General features: G+C 29.4%; 1 protein-coding gene across 1 annotated transcript in view; it reads right to left on the bottom strand.

The window, feature by feature from the left end:
* The window catches only part of LOC129959235 (agrin-like), a 149,170-nt gene extending 122,931 nt beyond the window's left edge, over positions 1-26,239 (bottom strand). The window contains exon 1 of the mRNA XM_056072062.1: positions 25,375-26,239. Within this exon, the coding sequence (XP_055928037.1) occupies positions 25,375-25,765 (391 nt within the window). The 5' untranslated portion in view covers positions 25,766-26,239. The remainder of the gene's footprint in view (positions 1-25,374) is intronic.
* Positions 26,240-27,465: the final 1,226 nt, after the last annotated feature.

Raw genomic sequence — 27,465 nt, forward strand, 5'->3', positions numbered from 1 at the left:
ACACTAACAGTTAATGATTTCTACATCATTTGAGAAAAAGAATGATTTCTTATTATTTTCACCAACAAACGAGTTCTGTGCCAAATTTCAAAGTATCACAATCACAGCCTTTACTTTCCAACATCTTCATGTCAGAATCTAAGTATATTTACTTTACCATTGTCCATTTCGAACTCTGAATCTCTTCTAATTTCTATCTATTGCTTTAATGTTGAATGTTAACGTTAAACTATTTAAAATGATGAAGTTAATTATTAAACGAAAGTTAAAGTTTATGAACATTCACGGAATTTTAAATTATTTAAATTGATTGAAGAGTTAGTGCAAGATTAGAAATCGATCATTAATGTGACACGCACTTCGATTATGTTTAATTTCTGCTTATCTTGTAAATATTAATTATTGTTTATTGCGTTATCTGTTTGTTTGCCATCAGAACCAATCCATTCCAGAATTATTTTCAGGATTGTTGTTCGTCTTTATCTAAAATAAATAATTTAATATACATATTAATTTTAGAAGCGAAAAAGTAATTGTCTTTCGTATCAAATTAAAAGTATCAGAGTTGAAAACATTTCTTTAAACAGAAAAATCAACGAAATTACTCTTCCTTTCACATTTTCACTTGTGTTTTGTTTTTGTTTTTAAAAAGCAAAATACGGCACGACTTAATAAATTTTGTATGTTCAAATAATTTCTTTCAACATTTTAAATCTTTGATATTTTACACATTTTTATTTACCAAATTGCTCTAGTTTAGAAAACTTTTTTTTATCACATCCTATCCCCCGAAAGAAAAAGAAAAATTGGAATTGAAAGCGTTCCTTTAAAACTCCAATGTGTCATTCTAGATTTATTTAACTTTTTGTGGTACTTGTGCATTGGAGCACTTGAGACAGACAAGTGTTTTTCGAGGATTCTTCAGCGTATCCCCCTCCCTGAGGGCCACTTGAAGATAAATGTTTGTTTTCGCTCTGTTCAACCACTGAAATTTCTTTCAGATGATTTTGGAATATATCAGGAGCTAAATTATTCACCTATTTAGCAACTACCTTATTTTCAGTTTCTGAATTAAGAAATGACAATTATGATCAAGAAAAGCATAAGATATTCTTATAACAATAATCCGATCATAATTAAATGGATTATAACATCAACTTCCCGGTAATCAGTTTTTACCGTTCTAGCTTTTAATTAATTTGATTTAATAAGTAAAATCTTGTAAATTAAGAACAATAATAATTTATTCCAAGAGAACTTTCTAATGAGTTTTATTGTGTCATTAAAATATTTTTTAATGATGCTTAATCCAACTGAATTTGTGAAAATATCATTGATATCCTTTCATTAGGGGGAAATTTCGGAATGTTTGCGTCAGATACATCAGGAGTTGCTTATATCAGAAAAGGATTAAATCTAAATTTGGTTTGTAAAACAGTTTAGTAAAATATAATTGTTTGAGATATTTTAATTTCGAAATTAGAAACAGTTTGAAAGCTATCGGATGACAAAAGGTTTAAAATTATTTTCAATAGTGTTTTAAATTCATTCACACATATGTTGATTAAGTGCTGCTTAAAAATAGAATTTTCTTTTAAGTTAGACATTTAAACAATTAAAGAGTAAAAACTAGTATTTAAATTAATTTAAACGTTTTTTGTTAACAAACATCAGGAAAAATACGAATTTCGTGTAAAACCTTACACGAAACATGACACGAAAACATGCAGCAACGTTCTCAGACAAAAAAAAAAAAAATTAATTTCGAACATTTTTCAGTTTAAATTGATCATATTATGAAATACAAAATTGTAGAATACAAAAAAAAAAAAAAAAAAAAAAGGACTCATGCTTAAAATTATACCATACTGAATGCAAACAAAAATATAAACGATTCCGTATTAAAATTCCGATAGTGAAGTTGATTAAAACTGAACCTATGAAGTTTATATTAAATTCTACAGAAAAATAAAAACTATTTGTAAAACAACGCGGTTCTCTTTACTGCGTTTTTTCATGATGAGAAACTATCAGTTTTATTTTCTTAATTAACAGTATTTATGTTTAAAATTATACCATACTGAATGCAAACAAAAATATAAACGATTCCGTATTAAAACTCCGATAGTGAAATTGATTAAAACTGAACCTATGAAGTTTATATTAAATTCGATAGAAAAATAAAAACTATTTGTAAAACAACGCGGTTCTCTTTACTGCCTTTTTTCATGATGAGAAACTATCAGTTTTATTTTCTTAATTAACAGGATTTATGTTTAAAATTATACCATACTGAATGCAAACAAAAATATAAACGATTCCGTATTAAAACTCCGATAGTGAAATTGATTAAAACTGAACCTATGAAGTTTATATTAAATTCGATAGAAAAATAAAGACTATTTGTAAAACAACGCGGTTCTCTTTACTGCCTTTTTTCATGATGAGAAACTATCAGTTTTATTTTCTTAATTAACAGGATTTATGTTTAAAATTATACCATACTGAATGCAAACAAAAATATAAACGATTCCGTATTAAAATTTCGATAGTGAAATTGATTAAAACTGAACCTATGAAGTTTATATTAAATTCTACAGAAAAATAAAAACTATTTGTAAAACAACGCGGTTCTCTTTACTGCGTTTTTTCATGATGAGAAACTATCAGTTTTATTTTCTTTATCTGAATTATCCTACACTTGGCCCCAAAATTGTCCGTAGTTATTTAAAGTTGCTATTGTATAGTAGTCGATAAAAGCCAATGTAAAAAAAAAAGAAGTTAAAAGAAGATCACTAGTTCGATCACCAATGTTTGAACTCATTTATCCACGCATTGAATTGAAGCCATAGAGGATGAAAAAAAAATAACAATAACATAATAATAACAAGAAATAAAAGAAAATGTGCGTCATAACTTTTCCGCACACTTGCTTTATTGTAATGTAGCAGAATATTTCTCGTGTTTTGTAACAGAATTCGACCCACAATAGATGCATTATTGAAAGGTATGCAACTGATACCAAACCCTGCCCGTAAAGCGAGACCCCAAAATCACACACGTCGAACAAATCACGAACACACTCCCTTTGACAGCTTGATACATGAGACTGAAAAAATCAGCCACTCAGTCGGAATAAAGCCATCACGGCTGACCAACCGCAGGGTTTGTCAGGTCGATCCACAGGTGTCAAGGTTCTAACAAGCCTTGGTAATAAGCATTTTGTTATTTTTATCAGATCCAATCTCCATATAATATACAGCCCGACCCTCCACCAGCGTAAGATCAAATGACCACAATGCTTAAATCTCTATTCATGCATTTATAACGTCTATTTCTTTTCTAGTACACTCCCTTGCTTCTCCTTAAGCCATAAATATGAATGAAGCGGAGAAGGCATCATAAGTATAACAGCTTTCGCTTCTACTATCACTTATCGTCGATTTCAGCCACTTTTCGAAAGATAAAATAGCCGCATAACCTGAAGACACAAAACTGATAAGTTCCATTTTTCAGAAGCAGACCCATTTTTCCAGAGACAATGGGATCGGGGGCTGTGATTATCAATGTTTCTTTTTCCATCCGAGGCCTGGAGGCCCCTATTTAGAAGGGGGCTGTTCCAATTCGTCGAGATGAAGTCGTTTCTGTCATGCCTGTCAGATGGATGATGGGGTGGTTGAAAACGATCTCTTTTCCAGATGCGTGATTAAGAAAATGATTATTTTAAAGTGGATGATTATGACTTGGCAAAAGATGGTTCTTACGAGGATTAAACACACCCTTTCAGTTCTGAATTGTAAAAATTAATTTTTAGGAACATTTTTCTTTCTTTTTCTCCTTACTGGTGAGTGTCTTTTTTTTTCTTTCTTTTTTTTTTTTTAATTTTTCCCAGTATGAAGGAGTTTTTGATATAGTACGTTGGATATAATTTTTTATGGCATTTGTCAACCTTAATTGCTTTCAACGCAGGAAATAACAAGAGAAAAATGCCTGCTCAAAGAAAATTCACATTTTGATTTGCGAGAAAAGTTTTGTTTTAACAATGTGCAACACATTGATGGTTTTCGCTATATATATATATACCAATAAAAGTCGATAGTTTTGTTTTATTCCTTCCCTGTGTACAATACTTATGTTAATATAACATACATGTTAAAAAATATATTCGTCTGATTAGCATTCTATGTTGAACTACTCTGAAATGAAAAGCACAACTCAAAGTAATTAAACGTAGAATCCTGATCGCAATTATAATCATATATGAAATGAATTAATAGGATCTTAATTTATTTGTTATATTGGAATTCAATTGTTACTAAGTAGTTTTTCTGATTTCTCCGTACATATAATCAATAAAATCAACCTTCTGTGAAATATGTTGTCTAAGACATATATAATTAATACAGAAGGGATTCTATTTTCCTCTTATCATACGTTGAGAATTAGATAGGTTATTCAAAGGTCAGAAGAAACAGAAATAATAATATAATAAATTGGAGATAAAGTAATCATGAGTTTTAATGATATAATAACATTTCAAACAATTGTAATTTGTTTTCAATTTAGTATTAAATAGCCATACCTTTTTATAACCGTTTTAGTAATCCTAAAGCATTTTCGCTTCTTAGATAATGAATACTTTGGTGCAATTGCATTTGTATTTTTAAAACCAACAAATTCATTTTTTAAGATATGCATATAATAATAATTTTTAATTACATTGAAAGATTTTTATTGATAAAACGAACTTGATAACTTAAAATGAATGATAATTTAAATATAAACAAGAAACTGGGATTTAATATAAAACCGTTTGAATTTTTCAATGACATGACTGAAATATGATAAACACTTGAATAAAATCATCTATCTACAAGTGATTTCATAAAAAAATCTTTTAAAAATGCACTAATTGTGGAAAAGACCACAACTTCACAGAAAAACTTAAAATTTACTAATTGGTGAATCTCTCTGACGAATTTCTTATTCTTACTAACTCTTAATAAATCCTAACTCTTAATAAATTTCTTACTCTTATTCTTAATAAATCCATCCATATGCCATTGCATATTTATTTTCATTGCTTTAGTTTTCACTAATTAAGAGTAATATTGAATACGTCTGGAAATACAGCCAGTCCTATTTTAATAATATAATTATTATATCATCCTTTGAGGGTGTTTATCATTTATTTTACTGTAATTTATATAATTTATTCTCAGATTAAGCGCAAAAGCATTTCTTTCCAGACAGTATTCAATGAATGCCTTGATGAAATAGTTTTGATCCATTTAAAATCAGCAGAAAAACTGATATGATCCTTCATTTCAATACTTTTTTTGTTTCAATTAAAAATTTAAATAATAAAAAAGTGAACACTCTAGTAAAAGTGCAGCAATTGAATTGTTATCCAACATGCAAATTAATACTGCTTTTTTCTTTTAAAAATTTTTTTACGCTAACTGAGAATTGCTTAAAGTAATATTTTAAAAAAAATCTCAAATTATGTAAATCGGATATTAAAAAAAGCTGTCTCATTTCTGAGATAAATATTACTTCGTTATTCCAAAGTAAGATAACTCAAGAATAGATGTATTTTCATTGATAAAAAAAAATCATTTTAAAGAACTTTTTACAAAAAATTAACGGAAATTCTTGAATTAAAAATGATATTTAAATTTAATTTACTTTTTAAAAGATCTCGATAGAATTTCCAGGATGATATTCGGATTATGATTCATAATTTTATATGTTTAGATATGAAGCCAAAATCTTAGTTTAAGAAACAATATGAAAAAAAAAAATTTTTTGATTGTCACATTTCAGAATTTTTTTTTCATAAAAAATATGTATAAAAACATGTCATGCTTCAGATATCGAAAGGAAACATATATTTATATTTTATGTGTTCAGGGATTCATAAAAAATAATCATAGTTTTACTTCAAGCAATTAAATTATCCTCCCCAAGACGGAAAACAGGTATTTTTGCAGACGGTCAAGTACTTCCTCAAATAGGGGAGAAGCAGGGGGAACAAATGTGCAGTAGTTGAAATGTTGAAAGAAACATTTCCATCGATTTGTTTAAACAAGAGAATACTTGACTGCTTACACTGTAACATTAATGGTTTTATTTTTATTTCGCTACAGTGATCTGCTATCTGTGAAAGGTTCCATTATATAATAGTTGTATTTCATATATCATATCTAAAAATCCTTTTCAAGTCATATATGAATCCAAAGAAAGCGAAATAGAAGTTATTATTATTATTATTAATTTATGGTTCAAGTGTTTTAATTCCGATATTTAAAAATGAAATCATAATTAAGACCGAAGAAGGAAATGTAACAAAAAATTAATCTCTTGAAGCAGAATTTTACTCTAACATTAAAACACACAGCTTCTATGTTCGATCATATATTTATTTATCACCCGCACTGCAGTGGCCTAGCGAGAGTAAGTTGTGGGTTAGTGCTGGTTTCAATTACCTAACCTACAAATTTGCCTGCCTAATTTAAAATATGCTAGAGCTAAGAAAACAAGGTTTAAGTTTAAAGAAAATTTAATTACAACATATTTACAAGACTTTGTACAGTTGCAAGATTAGTGAAACACGCTTAAAGATTAAGTCAGAATCGTTCCGGTCGCGGCAGTGCTTTCTTTCTTGCTTCGCTGGTTTAAAAATAGACTGAAGGAGTCGTTCATTTGCATACTTGCCGAGATCAAAAATAACCACCAAGCGGCACTGTCAATTTGATTTGAACCTCGTGGCAAATGTCAGTTTGTAGTTGCACTTTGTAGTACCGCTACAGCATTGTCAATTTGAACCTCATGGCAAATGTCAGTTTTAGTTTCAGTTTGTAGTACCGCTACAAAGTCATATCCCTCTCCGACCCACCTCGAAGGCCCACGGGAGAAAAACCCTGAATGATCAGACCGCCGCTATAGCAGCACTAGTGAGAAGTGTTTTGAGTCCTAAAGGCCATCACCAGCCACGATAGAACCCTTCCCTAAGGAGAAGCAATCAATGGGAGAAGCAAATCCCCACCTTTTTGCATCAAACACCATATTAGAAGTTTCTCACCCTCAATAACGAAGTACCCCCCCCCCAGGGAGGAGTGTAAATGGTTCCGGGGCATGGCCATTATTTTATACCTTAACACGATGTTTTCAAAATTGTAATATAAATACATTAATGTTCTGTCGCAATGGCACGCCCTAAGATTGCTACCCGGATCATCTATATCCCTTATCTTATTGCCCTTTAATCTTCACACTACTGCCTCACAAACTCATTCACTCATAAGGTATAGAGCATTTTAACAATAGACAATGAAAAGTTTAAAAATATAGATTACATCGCTTACATACACAGAATTATAAAAATCCAATAAACGTTCATAATGCAAATACAAAAGCTTCGGCATTCTTGTGATATTCCTTGACAGGGGAGTAGTTAACGAGAAAAGGAGGCGGGGACAAGGAAGTATAGTTGTCCTGAATGCTATTCTTACGGCGCTGCGCGTCATGAAAACTAAAGATTAGTCCGATAGACTTTTCCAAGTCAAATATGTCTAGAAGAAAAAATCATAACATGTACCGGCGAAAATGTACCATGTAAAAAATCATAACATGTCATTAATGGCGATTGGGAGTGAAATGACCTACCAGTTCATCACTTAGCATCACTTCGACACAGCTTCTTACGAGTCTTATTTATGATATTAGAGTTTCGAAAGCTGGATGTCGCTTCGGGTATTGAAATCATCATTTGATCATAATTACGATTAATGTGGTTTGCATACATAAATCTATTAGAGGTTTCAAAATAGTACACAGAAAACAAAATCCCACTTTTGCGCTGTTTTTGAGAATTTTACAACATTTTTTACATCGTATAATTTTATTTTATCTAAGAATTTCTAAAATTAAAAAAAAAAAAAATGCTTAGAATATACTTTGTAGATTATTTTTCTATACAGGTATGTTTGTTACGTGGAATAAAAAATTTAAATATTACATCATCAATTGCATATGTATTGGAATTTCTAGTGAAGAGGTGGCATGAAATCGCTGTGAAAAATCGCATTTTCCACAAGAGGGCTGGTTAAAATTTCCATTGTTCCTAGAAAAAAGATATTGAAAATTCCTGTAAATCAGAATTTCTTAGAATGAAGAAGATTGCGAATCAGATGTCAATCGTATATCTTGAACTTAAAGACTTTTAAGTAATTATTTTTTTCCAAATTTCTTTTATTCTGTTTTTACGGACAAGCTTTAAGAGAATGAAATTATTTAAAGGCTTATTGTGTAAAAGTGTACAAAATAATATTTTCTTATTTATCATTAATTAATATTGATTTTTTTCTTCTTTTTTTTTTCTTATTTTGGATTTGAAAATAACGTTTCTGGAAACAAATGGAATCGTGAAGGTTTCTTCTTTAACATTTTCTACTTCTTCACTTGTTGGAAGTTTAAAATTTAAGAAGTCCTTCAGATAATTTATGTTGTGAATAAAATTATAATTAAGAAAAAGGGAGAAGAATGTGTATCAAATTGAATGGTTTAGTTTAGTTAGTTTAGTTTAATTATATTAGCGTCCCGTTTGAAGCAACACTAGGGCTATTTTGGGACGGACCTCGTAATTTTGAACCCCTGTCAGATGACGAGCACGACACCTGAGCTGGCACCCCCTCTCCACACCACACCACACCACACCACACCAGCGGGAGGACATTTGGTCAGGATGGATTTAACGTGCAACAGACCCCCCTTACACGACGGTTCTTCGGTGGAATCGGGTCTCGAACCTGAAACCCTCTGGTTCCGAAGCCGAGACCTTACCACCAGGCCACCGCGGCCCCTCAAACTGAATGGAGAAACCACCAAATCGTTTTTTTTTAAACAACGAAAGGAATTATTACTTAAAAAAATATTTATTTAAAGAAACATATTGTTTTGTAGTTACACTTGATGAAGTAACGCATTTAATAATAAACATGAAGAAAAACTTTAAATGAATTGGGTTTAAATATGTAGACATTGTGACAGAATAATGCAAATCTCAATAATGTAACAAAGGAAATTATGTTAATTTCAATCTTTTGCTTTATTCTTTATTAGGTTTCTGTTTGTTTGTCTAAATAATTTGATACAAAAACATTTATGATTAAAAACGATTTCTTCATTTTAAACGGATTGATCCAAGATAACGTCTACCTTCGCATATTTCTGGAATGCAATTCTTCGTAAAATGTGTTATAATACTGAATTAACAACCCCAGTGAACATTTCAAAAGTTAGATAAATAGCGAAATAAAAAACACCAAGAATTTGAATTTCTCACTTCATTGTGCAGAGAAATTTTAAGCATGAAACTTAGAACATTCGAGTAATTTTTTTCCGATATTGTTTTTTTTTTTCCTCCACAAGTTTTCAACAAAAGTGTTGCCTCCTTTTTCTTCATCCCAATGACCACGTATTCCATTAAGAATGCTGAAGTAATGACAGGCCGAGTGTGTGCGAGACACAGTTGTAAAGTCGTTGCCTGCGATAGGATCCATCACTCTGCAAAACGAACGATCAATCTCGAGGTTGGCGTCTTCTTTTCCAGGCTAAAGGTGGTTCTGCCTTGACAAGTTACGTAAGCCCGATAGAGTGATACAGGGAAAAAGTAAATAAAAGACGGGGAAAAATTCTTTTTTAATCCCACCGCTACATGGCGCAATGATTGAATAGCCTTCTTACGTTACTCAGATAAGACGGAGCAGTCACATTCCAGAGATAAGAAATGTAAATAACGTGGAAAGGGGTGCCTTTGTATACTTAAATTTTCCTTTTATTTTCTTTTAAAAAAAAAAGATTGTTTTTACTTTTAAATCGGGACTGCTTCTTTTTTTTTTTCTTAAGGGGTTGAATTGTGTGAAAATAAAAATTATTTTCATACAAAGCTTTAAAAAAAAAGTTTTTCTTATAGATGACTTTCAACAAAATTGTTAGCCTATTTTTATTTTTGGGGTTTTAATTACAGTTTTGAAATTTAAAATTTCTTAAACTAAGTATTTTTCTTTTTAATTTACATTATTGTTATCCGCCACTATAATATATATATTTTTTTAATAACGCATGAATCTCATTAGAAAAATATTCAACTTTGTATAAATACAAATCAATTGAGAAACAAAATAAATATCATGGAAAAAAAATGAAATGAATATTTTCTAATAATTTATGAAATTCAAGCACAGGCAAAACTTAGTAAATAATAATTAAAATAAAAAAAATGTTGATCCTTACTGCATATTTCATCATTTTAAGCTTACTTCAGGAATTAAAGGTATCAACATATGTACTTAAGCTAATCATCTGGTAATATGAATAACTATTATAAAAAATTTATCATTCAAACACTTAATAATGTTATTGATAATAAAAAATAAGTTCCAGTTAAATAAAGTCAATATTAATATTTAAAATAGATTTATTTTTATACTGAAGTTATTAAAAATTTAGAATATAATTTTTTTTGGTGCATCATTTTTTCATAACTTACTGTTTTACAGTAAATACCATTTAATAGGTTATAATTCGTTTTATATTATTACTTTATATTATTTTATTAATCTCTGTTCCGAGCCGATGTATTCAATTGCACACAAAAATAGCTATCTAGTTGATCACTATAATATTTAATGTTATCAATTTTGAAATAAAGAATAGATCATTCTTTCATTTTCAATCAAGATTAACGGTTGACATTCAATAAATTACTTGCTCCACTTTACGGAAATTTCTTTGAGTTAAATTGTCTTGATTAGAGCGCCTTTAGATTTGAATGGGCAACTTAACTGACAGATATGACTTGAAATACAGGGTGGTCAAAAAAAAAACTTCCCCTATATATGAAACCCCAGCGGCCTATCCACTCAACCAATCGAACCAAAATTTCAAACATGGTTGTTTGAAGGTATGCGCTGGAGATTGTGATGATTCTAAACAACACAGGGTTCACGGTTACGGTTACAGTGAGAGAATTTTGAAATTTTCGAATGGCAACACCCACTTTTTCCTTGCGCAAATTGATCAGCGTATTGAAAAACCACAAACGTTGGAACGATTAGCGTGTGACGAAAATTGCCGCCGTAAAGCATATGCAAAGAAGAGCATTATAAAGGACTAATGACAACACAGAGAAGAAAGAGAAAAAAAGTTTTTATTGGAATGGAAAGTTATAATTACAGGTTTTCAACGTGTCCTTCTTCCCAGGCGACAACGCATTGCATTCGAGAGGTTGTGGACAACAATGCCGAACGTAACATGAAAGGAGGAATCTGCATAACTTCACGTGTTATGGCATCTTGCAATTCTGACACATCTCGTGGACCAGGCGTGTACACCTTAGATTTCAGATAACCCCAGAACCAGAAATCCATATGAATGAGTCGGGGGATCGCGGTGGCCACGAAACTGCAAAGTTGTTAGAGATGACTCTATCAGCAAAGTGTTGTAGCACTGGTCGAACACATTGGGCGACGTGTGGAGGAGCCCCATCTTGCATCCATACAATGTCCCTAATGACATTTCGTTGCTGCAATTCAGGAATAACGGAATTCTGCAACTGTGTCAGAATTGCAAGATACGAACAGCATTAACAACAATCGAGAACACATCAATAGTCAAGAACGAACTGTTAACAGGTCATTTGCAGGTTCCTTACCTTTTACAAGGAATGGATGACGTTGCTGACACGCAAGCACTAGGAATTTTACATAATCCACTTCGAAATGCGAATTTCCTCATTCGCACATGGCAGCAGCACCAATATTTCTCCTATCGACAAATTTTAGTACCAATCTTTTTCTTCTGTGGAATTTATTTTCCCATGCCCACCAGAGTCTGTATAAGAAATGTGGTTTCATTTCTTTCATTCGTTTTAGCTGTAGATGTCGCCAAACAGGAAAAAGTATTTTATTACCATCCTGTATTTCTATTCTTACCAATAAATTCACAATATATCTTTAGAAAATACCATCTTATATCCTCGTCATTGCTTTCTTATGAAAGGTAAATGCTTTCCGATGTGCGATGGTATATTTTATGCAAGCCATCAGAATGATGAAATATTGACAAAGAATTTATGGACATCAGGCAATTGCTGCCGTTAACTGCAACGTATTGCGATTAACAATGAGTAGCTGATGTGTGATTACACGGATTTGCGGGCAGTGCTTTTCTTTGGCATTTAAGACGCAACTACGCTGTGTCTCAATAAATTAAATTTGGGATCATCGCAATGTTTGGAGAATTGGAAAAAACTTTATCTCAACTTATTCCTAAAGTCAGAATAATTATTTTAATGTAACTAAAAAGTATCTTAAATTTTATTTATATATATGCGTGCGTAATTATTTCTAATTAATTTAGGTTGTAAAAATAATTTATGAATCGTTCGAACTTCGGCTTCACTGTAACTTTACCTTCTGAATTACTTACGCTACTATTTTTCTCCGTGATCAAAACGCCGCATCGGCTAATTGTTTTCTAAAATTATATAAGTTCCAGATATATTCTCATGCTCGCTCTCTGGCTTCCTATTCGGTACTCTATATCATACTCGCCATGGGTTTTGCAAAGAAATTTAATAATAGATAAAAATATGACTATTTCCTTGAAATTAGGATCTCTAAAGAATTCTACGCATGGTTCTTCAAATCACATACACACACGCGCGCGCACACTTACTTGAAATTATCTAATATCCAATGATGCTCTAAGTTACTTTTATATAAATTCTTTTCATTTAAAAAACATTTTTTTTGTAGCTCCTTTTAAATAAAATGAGGTTGAATAGAAATACAAAGCCACATTCTTAATTGTCATAATATAGATTTATTAAAACGAAAGGAATTTAAAATTTAAAATGAATAACTCAGTACTGAATTAGAAAATTCTTTCATAAGTTAAATTCAGTTTCGTTCCAGCGGTGATTTTCATTGGAGCATCAGCAATTATTCGTCAGAAACATTAATTGTGGAAGAGAATTATTCTTTAGAAATGTGCATAAACGAAACTTAATGCTCTGTTTGTAACTGGAGCTAATACTATATAATCTTCTGTTTTGATATTTTTTTTTAAAAACATAGGACAATTTTTAATACTATTGAACAAAAAAAAACTTTATTAATGAATATTCTGTTGTAATTCCAATGTTCTAGGAATTACTTCGCCATTGCTCCGAACAATCGGTAATTTTTCATTAAACTCTGACTTCCGCTGTTTCGCGACAAATTGGTCACCGTCTCTCCTCTCTCCACCGATGAGAATCGTACCTATTTAGTCATCGTTATAATTTTATTTGAAAAAGAACGTCATCAATGAACACTTGTTATTGCGCCGGCTTATTACAAGACCGTTGTTTCTTTTTCTAATTATGGCATCATTCACTTCCTAGCTTTGTTTTTCCTCACTGTTCTTCCTGAGAAGGAAACACAATTGGGCATGAATGTAACTGTATCCAATGGGTGCAACGATTTCTTTCTCCTTTTTTAAGGCATGGTTCTATTCTGGTACTCCCCCCTCCCTATTTTCATTCCCCCCCCCTTGTCTTTGTTTTTCGGACAATTTTTCTTTCCTCCTAGAAGAATATATATATATATATATATATAAACTCCAGGAACAAGATTTTAGGAATGATCACAAAATTTAAGATATAATTATGATTTTTTTTTGTCTTCAAGAAGGAGAAAACATTCTTTAAAGTAATATTTAGTTCAATAAGTAGGTAAGTTAATCTGAATTAATATAAACGAAAAAAGATTACTAATGAAATGACTTTATTCTAAATATATAAAAAAAATCTATTCTTTTAATGCCAGTTTTAACTAGTTATTATTATTTTTTCTCTATAACAGTAGTTACACTATTAATTGTAAAAATATGAAAACATATTCATAATTATCGAACTATAATTACAAAAATATCAGCATTTGAAAAGTTTATTTCTTTTAAAATCCAAATTCTATTCACACAAATAGAAATCCATTATTAAAATCAAAATTATTTTTTCACTTTTTTGCCATTTATTTGATACATGACAATTTATTTTGGAAACAAGAAAAGGAATGCACCGTTCCCACACTTATCAATACATATGCTTTGACACCTGCAAAAAAAAAAAAAAAAAAAAAATCTGATGTTTAATGTAAGCCAAATATAACTTAAAGTCCCATATTTACATATCCAGTCACAATTCCTGCTCATAACTTTTTCATTAACTTTCACTTATAGGGAAAATCATTAAGCTAGCCAATAAAGTTCACCAATAATTTAATCGAAAAAACACCAACTCTTCAACAATTTTTTTTAATTGATACAAAGAAGTTAAAAAAAAAAGTTTTCAAACCGGAAATGTTTGGATTTCAATCATTATTTTCAAAAAATATAAACTCTAAAAAAAAAAAAAAAAATGAATAAATATGATGGGCTTAAAGAATTGGGTAAACTTGATGGGTAAATATCCTTTTCAAATCAAGTTTCATTCAAGTTATCTTCGTTTCTGTTACTTGATATTTGAAATAAATTGATCGGGGCCATTGATATCAAAGAAATTTAGTACTATACCAAGCAATCAAATCCTCTTCCACGTTTCAGCGAACAAAAGAAATTGGTATGGAGATATTGTCACAATCCCCCTAACACCCTCCTTTATTCCTGGAAGACGAGTAACCACATCAGAGCCTATGATCCCCTAATCTTCTGCCAAACGCATTATTTCTGGTGATCGCTTTTCAGAACTGTTGGGTAAATAATAATATGATTTACTCATATGATTATCGAGAGTTTGGCATAAGGCGACACTGATAAAATCCTGAAGATCCCCTCAAAAGGAGACAATATTCCATGATTGCAATGAAAAATTAAGTCCAAAACCTTTGTGCTTAAGATATTTTATTCTAAAAACTTACCCTCTCTACGCCATTGCGCTTAAATATTTTACTTTGACAATTTTTTTTTTTTTAAAGACATTCCATAATGGGCAAACCCATGAATTACATTATGGACAATTAATACGAAAGTCCATTCCATTTTACTTTTAATTACAAAAATTCCTTCATTAATAAATTTAATAATAAAAAACATTAAAATAATGTTCCTGAATAAACACTGAATCAAAATTACAATATCGTTCAAAGAAGAATTGATCTGATTAAAATCCATGACCAATAATAATGATTTGAAAAATTACAAGATTTAAAATATAATGACTATCAAAATCTGATCAGATTTTAATAGTCATTATTTTCGAACGTTATATAAAATTTAATTACCAGCAAAAATAAAATTGGAAAATTATAATATATATATATATATATATATATATATATATATATATATATAAAATTGTGATTAAAAACAGCTATCTAAAAGAATCCTTTTATTGATCAATTTGGTATTATATTAAATCAAAATTATTTATTTTTATTGCTTATAGAGCTACAAAAGATCTGATATAGGAAGTCATGGATTTTAATCAGATCTTATCATTAGTAAATTAAATTAATACGGTAGCAAAAAAGACCTTTATCATTCTTAGCTATGTGATGTACGTGTCTTCACTTTCCAGTCCAACTTTTAGAAATAATCCCTCTTTTGTAAATATTAGATAGAAAAATACAAGACTAAATGCGACATGGACAGAAAAAAAATAGTGAATAAATTAAATTTTATTCATTGCATTCTGTAACAGGTAGGTGTCTCCGTTTCGTTTTAGTAAATAAGATGCTTGAATTGTCTATCCAATTACTGAGTCTAGACACTACAAACATTCGGTGAGTCTACGAGGAATTTACATATACAAAAATCGTCTGCAGAGCTGTTCTCGCCAGTAAAAAGTCCAAGAGAAAATAATTCATTTTAGAGAAAATTTTAGACTAATTTCACTTTACTTTCAAAATTAATTATTTTTTCAAAGCATTTTATCGAATATTCATTTTCTTTGCTTCATCGACAATGTATTTAAAGAATAAATGTTTTTTTAAAGGAATTCATTTAAATACGTTTTGGTTCAGTAAAATTATACAGATATGAATTTATTATTTTGTTCGTCTGCATATCATAAAATTCCCTTATAGCCTTTATCCTGAAGAAAAACAACAGGCATCAGACTGTAATTTTTATTTAATTGGCTAAAGGAATTTAATATAACATTCTTTCTAAAGTATTTAAATTTAATTAGTTATTCGTAAATGCATTCGTAATGTATCCGTTTTTATTTACTATTTCATTTAGTCTTTCTAACTACAGTATTTATTATTTATTTGAAAACTTAGCTTTATCTCTATTTTTACTATCTTATATCTTATTAAATATGTATATATTTATATGGTTTTCATTTAAATAATTTTCAAATTATAATTTTTTAATAGTTATGTTGTAGGGTTCAATGCTACTAATTTTTTTTCTCCTTTTCTATATTCTTCGAATACAGAACAGTTCGAATTTTATCTGAAACTTAAAAGTAAAAGCATAAACGAGGGTCTCTAAATATATTAATTAGATAACAAAATGCAGCTTCGAATCCCTGTCCCACCTCCACCCCCCATGCTCGCGAAGAAATATTCCATTTTTCATTCAATATTTTTGGTATTGACAGCAATTTCACTTTCACGATTACTTATATCATTACATAAATAAAGACAAAATTATTTTTTTAAATAAAGTTATAAAGGATTCAACGACCAATTCTGCCTCTGATGATAATTAATAACAATATAATAAGGAAATAATTTATAAAAATTCTTTTAAGAACATTTTTTATCACATTTTTTTTAACGTACTCTTTCAACCTTCTTTTTTAAAAAAAACATACTTGTTCATATAAGCTTTTCACTTACGGATATTTTTTATTCTAATATCCGGATAGAAAAACCAGACGATAAAAATCCTTCAGCACCACAACAACTCGCCAGTGAGACAAGACGCAAAAAGAATTCTACTATGACGTCACAAGCATCCCATAACGGAGCCACGTGTGAAAGTCAATTTAGTGATCACCGAGTCATTAAGAGTCTAGATATCGCACGTGACAGTATTTTTTTAGTACCCAGGAAACAACATGTGGTAAATATGAGGGGATTTGATGTTCTTTGCGAAGTTTTAAAAGAGAATCTGCGAACAGATGTCGACAAGCAAAGACGGAAGAGGAAAAAAAATCAAGAAGAGCACTGACACCAGTTGCTTCAGCGCCAAGAGCTTAAGTCCGGGTCAAAATCGGATGTAGCCCAAGGTTGCGTGCTTAGCACCTCACCACAATCACTTGCGTGATCTGTTTTCACTTCTTTTAGCATCACATTCTTTATTTTATTTAAGGGGCAGTGTTAAAAAAGAGCGGTGGAGGTAATGGAATAATTCCCTCTTGTTTGATTTGATGTTGTTACCATTAGAACTTGTTCTGAGTCTATTTGAGTGAAGAAATCTTATCTCAGTGGTCTCTTTAGCGATAAACGAATAAATGCATTTGTTAAATTTCCAGCCTAATAAATTTTATGCATTTAATGTTCAAAATCAACTCTTCAGATGAAATAACTTTATTAGACGAAATATTAATATAAAGTGCTTTCTGGCCTACAGACGTGCAGTAACCACAAAATTACAAATGTTTCACATACAAAAAACCTGAGTATATAATCATTGCTATATCTATCTTGTTATCGATATCTCTTTTTCATTTTGTATTTATTTCAGATCAGAAATTTCGTATTTATTGCAGAGAAACTCCAAATATTTAAGAGAAATTTGGTATTATTTTAGTGCATTTTTCGCCCTTATTTTTTCTCTAAAGACAAAAAATGTGCTTAAAAGATAAAAGAACTTATTTTTAATTTTTTTTTAGTTAAGATATCAGAAATTTAAATGTAACAAAGTAAATTTTATTACAAATGTAATTTATCAATTTAATTAATTTAAAAATTATTTTTCATTTATAAAAATGTTTAATTAACTAAACAAGTTCTCACTTTGGCGAACAAGAAATAAAAAGTCCTTTATTATTAAAAACAGAAAAGAACATTGTGATTATTAGGAATTTTTAACTATGTTCTCTTTTTTTTTATCTTACGAAAATTACTTGTGAACATGAAAATTAGACAAATGTCTTATTTTCATTACAATTAGAAGTAATTTTCTTCAATCGCTGTATTTTATATATAGATTTGATTCTTAAAATATTCATTAGTCACACTAAAAGCATTTTGCTCAAATGCACATTAGAATTAAACAGACAGAACTCTAGAAACTAGATCACTCTAAAACTAAATCACGGTTTTAGGAAAAAAAAAAAAAAAGATTTTATGAAGCGTATTTTTTATTTTATTATTTTTTTATTTTTTATTTTTTGTGTTATTTTTTTCTCCATACAGAAGCAAGATATGTCAAATCGAGTAAGAAATGTTCTCAGAAATCTTGAAAAAATTATTTATACGAAAAACTTATATATGATTAATGTATTATAATTAATCTTCATAAAGGATGTGAATCCTTTATTTCAAACATTTCCAAGTAACTTTATTTTTTGGGGTAAGTGGGAAAGGAGATCTTTTTTTTTTTTTTTTTTTTTTTTAATTTTTTCTACTTTTTTTCACTCTCTACAATTTTAATCTTCCGATAAAAAGAAAAAAGCACAAAATGGGAAACTAAAGAACTTCGCCATTTTCAACTTAAGCTGTAAAAAAAATTACTCTTTATAATTGGAGAATGGTTTGATAGGGCCTCTTGAGATTTGAAATAGAGGTATTTACTTTATCTGCACTTTATACCCAATAACTATTTTAAAAAAAACTTTTTTTTTTTAGTTTCACCAATATTTAATAAAATTTTAAAATCATTTTGGCATTTTTAATTTCACTTCCGTTGAAATTAACTGAAGGAATCTCTTGTTCGCCTAATTTAAAAATGTTCTTAATTTTTTCATTCATGCTTTTAATATCTGGTGTGCACTTTTTTAGTTTTATCTATACATTCGCTTAATCATACTAAGTTTATAAATTTATCAAATATTTTTTTACACACCTTCATATCAAAACTGTCCTTTGGAATGTAAATATTACTAGAACCTTTTTATGAAGTATTATTATGAAGTATAAAATACATTTAATAAACGATTTTGAAGAGTCGTTTCTTTTTTTATTTCTTAAGTTTTTCTTTAATATTAAACCAATTATACTTGCATTAGTAATTTTATTAATAATTCGAATCATTTGAAAAGATTATTGCAAACGATATTTTAAACTATAGATTATGACATATCATTGAAATAGATCAACATATCATTTCTTCGATTTATTGCATTAGAAATATGTTTAAAAAATGTCCTGATGTGTTATAGAAATGTTGTATGTCAAAGACGGAGACAATTGTTCTCAATATAAGAAAACAAAATTCTGAGTTTTGCCTAATGTGTTTTATCTGATTCTAAAAAATATATAAAGACACTTTTTAACACAATTTTCTATTTTCGTTTTTTTGTAAAATTTTATTTACATTGTTACATTTAATTACATTGTTGTTTTTTTTATACTGAAGCATTTTATGAAAGTTTTATCCAGTAAAATAAGTTTTTTTTATTTATTTATGTTCTGTTTATATTCTCCCTTTCAATTTTCCAGTCATTAAATCTTCTATTAGGGACATTTTGTCAAATCTTTTGCACTTAGTTCTCTCCTAATGTAAAAAGTTAACACTCATTTAATGTATTTTATGTATTTTTAATGTTTCGCAACCTAATATGTAATGTGAAATGTAAAGTTTTTTTAATTATTATTATTCTTTTTCCTGTACCAATATGCGTTTACTCTAGAGGGTTCTTTATTGTTTGCAAGGGTCCAATGTCATCAAATGTAATTTGTTCCTTGGGGTCATCAAAATTTAGTTTGTTCCTTTGGGTCCTCAAATGTAGCTGGTTCCTTGGGGTCATCAAATGTAGTTTGTTCCTTGGGGTCATGAAATGTAGTTTGTTCCTTGGGGTCATCAAATGTAGTTAGTTCCTTGGGGTCATCAAATGTAGTTAGTTCTTTGGAGTCATCAAATATAATTTGTTCCTTGGGGTCACCAAATGTAGTTGGTATCTTGGGGTCATGAAATGTAGTTTGTTCCTTGGGGTCATCAAATGTAGTTAGTTCCTTGGGGTCATCAAATGTAGTTAGTTCTTTGGAGTCATCAAATATAATTTGTTCCTTGGGGTCACCAAATGTAGTTGGTATCTTGGGGTCATCAAATGTAGTTGGCTCCTTGGAGTCATCAAATGTAGTTGGTTCCTTGGAGTCATCAAATGCAGTTTGTTCCTTGGGGTCATCAAATGTAGTTTGTTCCTTGGGATTATCAAATGTAGTTTGGTGGAGTTGCATTTCGGCGGCCCCATCAAGTATCCAGCATGGCCTCTGGTTAAGTCGGGATATCGCACAGTTATTATATTCTTCCTTTTAATTATTTGAATAATTTCAAATTAAATAAAACAGTTCAATATCCCGTGAGAAACATTCCCATCCCGCTTCTTCTTTTTATTTTTTATTTTTTAAAGGAATAAAATCTGTAAAGATGATTCATCCTGAACATCGTGTATAAACGTTCTTGAAAATTTTTATCAATCTCATTTTTATCCCGCACGTATAGATTCATAAAAAATAATCTACCAGTTTCCACTGATTTCTTCTCTTAAATTTGTCATTTTTCTTCTTAACGTCTTCATATCAGTTTTAGAAAAAGAAAAGAAAAAGCTGGCTCATTATCCTATCTTTTATTTCAACTGCGTGTTGAGTTCCCTGAAGATATCGACTTCCGGATACAAAAACATCTTCACGCCAGGTGTGAACCCTGCCGTATTATATATTACCTTAACACACTTTTATCGCTATAATTTTCTAGCACAAATTTGCTCTGCCCACGCGGTTGCTGTTCCCCACGTGCTATACACGAGCGGAGGTCTTCCATACATAATTAAGTCGTTTAGATGTAAATGACTGGCTGATTTTAACAGGGCGGTCCAGAGCTCTATCCACACCAAACCGCAGAGCACTTTAAAGACACTGACGCCTCCAAAGCAAACTGAATGTTTTAAAGGAGATCAATCACTGCAGGCATTAATATTTCAAAGAGAATTCAAAGAATCCTTATGTTCGTGTTCCTTATGAACCCATTCACTGTGAAATATCGATAGTCATTTATTTAGTGAAGTGCTTATTGCGGAATGTTGAAATAAGTAAACTTGCTATATTTATGGATATCATTTGAATTTAAAATGATTCGGTCATGCTGATTAAAGCTCTCCTTTTTTTCCTTTTTTTTTTTTTTTTTTTTTTTTTTTCATGATGCTGTCAGATATTTTTAAAAGCGTAGATACGCAATTCAAACAAAAAATAATATTAAAGTAGTTTGCTCTGTGAATTACAAATCACAAAACATTAAAAAAAAGTTTTTAAAAGGAAAAAAGAAAAAAAAAAAAAGAAAAAAAACTGAGGATAAAGATACGGAAAAGATTTATAGCAATCTATACATTTGATTAAAGTTCATTGAAATGTTCTAACTGTAATTATCGCAAAGAATGCTAAGTATGAACATAATTTCTAATTTTGTGTCGATTTAATGATCTTTCAGTAAAAACTGAATTTTTTTTAAATATATAGACAAAGAAATTTTTACTGTACAAGTCTCTGAAGTATGACGGAAACAATGAGTTCACACAACTGAACAATTTTACTTCCCATTCTTATATTTTTTTTCATAAGCATGATTCTGTCCAACAGGCATGCAAGTAGATTAACTGTTCAATTACAGAATATTTAGTTAATATTTCAGGTGAAATGATAAGGCGCATAACACAATAAACATAACTGTGTAAGGATTCAAAAATAGTATGTTACATGCCTTTTAAAATTTGTTTAAAAATTTGCCATTTTAGATAAAATTAGATAAGATTTTCACATTTTGTAGTAATTCCGGCGAACAGCTGGTCTCCAAAAGCTTTTCCAACTTATAATGTCCTTCTTAATGCAAATATTTAATCTATATTTTTCTAGAAATTTCTACAGCTAACATTCCAGGTCACGGTTTAAAGGAAATTACAAATTTTCCTGGCGACCTATTAATAACATGCACTTAGGAAGTTTTACAAATGCGTCTTACTTTTTAAAATTTAGCTTTCAAAGAAATGATAATAAAGAGATAATTAAAACATATAAACAATGTATTGCACTTTATTAAATGTTGGTGCATGCATAAATTATATTTTAGCTTTCTAACTTCAATGGAGTCGTCATTCTCCTATATTTTGTATATTATATATATGCTTCATCAATATTTAAGGATTTCTAAATTTTGTAGTATTATTTTGTAAAGTTCCATGAAATTCCAAAGATGAAGTTGATTTGGAGCAAGATTGATACAGATTGAAAGAGATGGTGATATAAAGTTTTCTGTTATTCTGTTCATTAGAAATTTTATTCATGTGTTTATAATTATTTATTTAAATTATGATCATAATAGTGAAGATTTTTAGAATTTTGTAACATGCCTAAACTCATTTTATTCCCTGTCACACGCTCTATTGATTAAGACTTTTAAAAATCCATCCTTTTTCTGAAGTACACTGAATTAATTTTATTCTGTTCCTGATTTGATGAGCATTAATATATTAAACAATTCATGCATGTTCCTAATTTGGAAAATTAATAATTGCAAATAATTAAATAAATAAAAAATAATAAAAAATAAACATTAAATTAAAATCAAATCGAAACGATTCCATTTTTTTAATTTAGTTCTTATTAGTGCAACTTTCCCTTTAACATTTCCAAGCCTTGTTACATAATTTTGTACCCTTATTTTATTTATACTGTTTGTCTGGTGTTATACTTTGGTACAAATTTAGATACATACATAAAAGTACATAGTACCTTGTTTCTTCTGAATCTGCTTTTAGTTAAATGTGGGGTTTTCGAAACTTTCAAATGCAATACAAGTATTTTGTTTTCACCAATTGAAAACATGACTGCAATTTGAAGTTAGAAGAAATAAAACAACGTTCTTCCATATTTCTTTTAAAATTCATACCAAATATTTTCATAGTTTAAATAAATTAAAGTGTTTAGTATAAGGAGAAAAATTGTGAATTTATGTTATAATCAGAGGTTTATTGAATCACCTTCTTAGAGAAGCAAAATAAAACATTTACAATTTTTTCTTGCATTGAAATAGTTATGTTGGAAGCTTTTGCCAGGAACGGTTCTTTGACATTCGGGTTCGAACTTCTTTTTCGTTCCTTCTCCGGTGGCATTGAAATAGACAAAATAATTCTCGTGGAGCGGAAATAGACATAATAAATCTCGTAAATGAATTATTGTTTTTTTTTTTGGTGTTATTGTTGTTGGAGTGGGGAAAACGTTTTCACTAAAATTATCATGACGAAGCAGAGTATTTAATTTAAACCAGGAGTTAAAACATTTCTAGCTAAACGAGGAATTAAAAAAGTTCTAGCTAAACGACTAAGGAAGTTAAAGGTCAGAGAATTCAACTTTCAGATTTTATGAAAACTCTGCAGTTCTCTAGTTGTGTCAATTATGCTTTCATTAAAATATTACTTGCCTTAGAAACACTATAATTCTTAAAATATTACCAAATTAACTATGATCAGTTATATCTAAGATCATTGAACTATTATTTCAGTTTTGATAAAAAATTTCTAAATAATATATTTTCAATAATTTTTTTTAACTAAATTGGCTTCTATCAAATAATTTTTCCGTCTATTTTAGTTGCTGTTTGAGCTTCGTCGTATCTGATTCGGAAGCATTATAATACATAATTTTGTTCAAATGCATTTATATGATTAGACAGTCATATACAAACATCTTAATTCTAAAGTCATTAAAAAATGATGCGTTTTCTCATACACAATTTTAAAAAAGCTTTATTAAATATATAATTATTTTTTAAATAAACGCAAACAGTGTTGTTTTTATTCAAAATTTCATTTCCGTCTTCTTTAAAAATGGAATAATTTAATGTTTATTTCATTACTCTCGACACGCATGAGGATTCTAATTAGCAATTCATATTTTCATTTTAAAATTCTGCCGCTTTACATTTTTGAGTTGTCATTTGATTAACGGATTATTTACTAGAGTAAGAATCCTTTTTCAGTTTATGATGAAATGGGAAATTGAGCTAGTTTTATTATTTCCATCAACGCTAATTAATAATTAAAATTGCAGCATTCGAAATAAAATAAATCAAATGAGAAATCCAGAAAAATTAGAACCAATTAATTTATAATTAACTTATTTCTTTAACGCTGTGTAGAAAGCCACAAGATGTTCATTATATGTGGCAGATATTTGTTTATGATTTTATATTTCATAAACGAAGCGTAACATCTAAATTTGTTTGCTGTCATAGAAATTACATTTTATTTCTGTTTTTTTATCATTTAGAGATAATTTTCAAATAATAACTGATACTTTTTGAATCTTTTTTCACTTTTGATACCAAATTCTTTACATTATATTTCCCCATGTTTTTCTTAATTTAAGTTATTACACATTGTATACATAGTATTTTTCTTTACTAAAATACAAAATGCTATTCTTTAATTATTATCCTTAAAGTTTATTCCAATCGTTATTTATGAAAGATTTCTTTATTTCTTTTGGGGCTAAACAATAGACATTAAAGGAAGAAAAAATTAAACAGATTTTTTTAATGTTTTTGTTTAAAATTACTCTTTTAACCAAAACAAATTCATTTAATAATTTGATTTAATTCACAATTTTTTAAAATTTAACTAATTTTTACATATATTCCATAATTACTAAACCTTCCTAATATTCATTACATAGGTACCAAGTAAAAGACAATATTATAGAATAAAATATTAGACAATGCAAAAAGAATTATTGAAATAAATAGACAATATTAGACTATGCAAGAATGGTAAGTTGCAACACTGAAAATCTCTAATTTTTTTTTTCCTTACAGAAAGAACATTAATTTTTAGTCGAACATAAAGCGAAATAAAGATATTAAAGATTCATTATAAAATCTGAACATATTTACAAGATAACCACATTACATATGTAAAAAAAAATATTTAATTTCCACTTTCATGTAAATTTTTTATATTTTATATACAATATTTACTTAATTGCTCAAATATAATAATTTCACATCACATCGAGCAAAACATTCAATATTTTAAGTTGTTTTTATAAATTTAAATTTTTAAATTAATTATCATGCAATTTTCTCATATAATCATAAAATTTTCAATCAACAATAATTTTATAATTTTAAAATAAACTTCTTTAAATTATAAGAATCATGACTTACCTTTCACTGCAGCAACAGCTTTATCCAGATTGGACACAGTAACTCTAACTACACTGGAATTCAATCTCAAGTGACCATTGTCCAATAAACTGACCAGAAAAATTCTGGTATCTCTCTCCCTCACATCACTATGACAAATATTAGGGTCACCAAACCCTTCCACTATGACTGTGTTATCAGCAAAACTAGTATCTCCTTTGACTACTCTTTTGACTTTAACAACACCACGATACGTTGCCGATCTGGATCGATATATTTTTTCTACAGTACCAGTAAACACCATGCTAGCAGACTGATCCATTTTTTCCCGACAATTTTGGGAACGTCGACGTCTCGGTGATACATATTGTATTGTCAGAAGTATGATCATGCAGATTAATAAGATCTTCATTTTGATATTATGCTATTCTCAGTTGTTATTTTAGTTGATCATGAGGTTGATTTTAATGTTAGTAAAAATATTTTTTCGCAGTGCTCCTCAAGATTTCTTTTTGCAAATGATAATAACAAAAAATAACATGAGAAAGTAATTACAAATAATTATTTGAAATAAAACATCATGAGCGAACTTCTTTTGAAACAATGAACTCTCACAACCAAGAGCAGTGTTTCATATCTAAAGCATCAAACATTCCAAGCACTCAAAACAAAACGTAAATCTGGAAAGCGCGGAATATCAAAATCCAAAATAAAGTTACCAAACTGTCCAAAAGTTCCTCCAAAACTATTAGCAATGTCAACTTCAGTATTCAGCTGTCAATATCCCATGGTGTGGGAGTGAATTTGAATGCTTGACTGAGCGTGACACGACATCAAACACACAGATGGTTTGTATTGGAAGACATCCTAACCAAAACACGCCGCTCTTTTCTCGAGAAGTGTTTCGGAACCACGTTTGATTCTGGCCGCCCACGACCTTGAATGAATGCGACCCGCAGATTGGTCAAAATATGGGACACACCTCCTTTGCCGCTCGTTCCAAAAGAAAAGTTTCTCGAGTCGGGACCGTTCGCATGCGTTCTGGGCGTCGCAGGGTCCCCGGAAAGATACACCTGTCTAAAAGTGCCCTGAATTGATGGGAGGGGGTTCCAGGTGTCGATGGAACAACAGGCACTTCATTATGGGCTATCAGATTGGAGGGTGGTTGCAAATTATAGACTTATGTAAGATGAAGGTATGTTTTAGAAAAGGGAACGAAACAATGAAAGGTTTTCCTTTTCTTCAAATAGATGACAGAAAGTGATATGGAACAAATATAGTAGATAACCTTAAAAAAATCTTTTTAGCAACAATTTGATAAATAAAATTATTTCGTTGATTAAAATTATTTAAACAGCAGTGCATCAAATAATAAGGGGAATTGTCACATTCGGGCTATCGCCTAGATTAGAAAGGTATCATAATTCCCATTGAATTAACTTTTGGGCCATAAAATCCAGAACACATATTGCAACAATAAAATTTGATTTATGGAATCATTTTTTAGAGAATTAATTTATATGTCATCTTTTAAATACGTACACAAAAAAACAATTGCTTTATGGTTTTTTAAAGTAAATAGCAAAGTATGTTATTATATCTATAAGGAGAAAGTTTATTGGGCTACGATTCTCTATTATACTTATATTAGAATTATTTAAAAGCAATTTTTTTTTCTTTGTTATTATTTAAAGAACGTTTCAGACTGGACTTCAAGCAGTTGTCTAAATTAGGTATGTAAATCATTGAGATGATAATCTTGATCAAATGGAATAGTCCAGAAGATAGTTCTAATCAGTAGTATTCCTCATAAAATGGAAAAGAGCATAATAAATCAAAAAAATAAATTAATAAAATTAATTAAAATATTGAATAGCGTTAATTAAATAATTAAATAGATAAAACGATACTATAAACATCTAATGCTGTTTAAAAATTAAAGTTATGCTGATAATTTTAAAATTAAAATTACTTTTACTTTAATTACGAATAATGAAATAGTCATTCAGTATGAGAATTCAATTTTTGAAAAATTGAATTGGTAATGCATTGATTTACGATTTTTTTTATACTTTAAGGTTCATTTATAAAAATGACAATTAAGTTGTTTTG

This window comes from Argiope bruennichi, chromosome 2 (genome assembly GCF_947563725.1).
Source record: "Argiope bruennichi chromosome 2, qqArgBrue1.1, whole genome shotgun sequence".
NCBI lineage: Eukaryota > Metazoa > Arthropoda > Arachnida > Araneae > Araneidae > Argiope > Argiope bruennichi.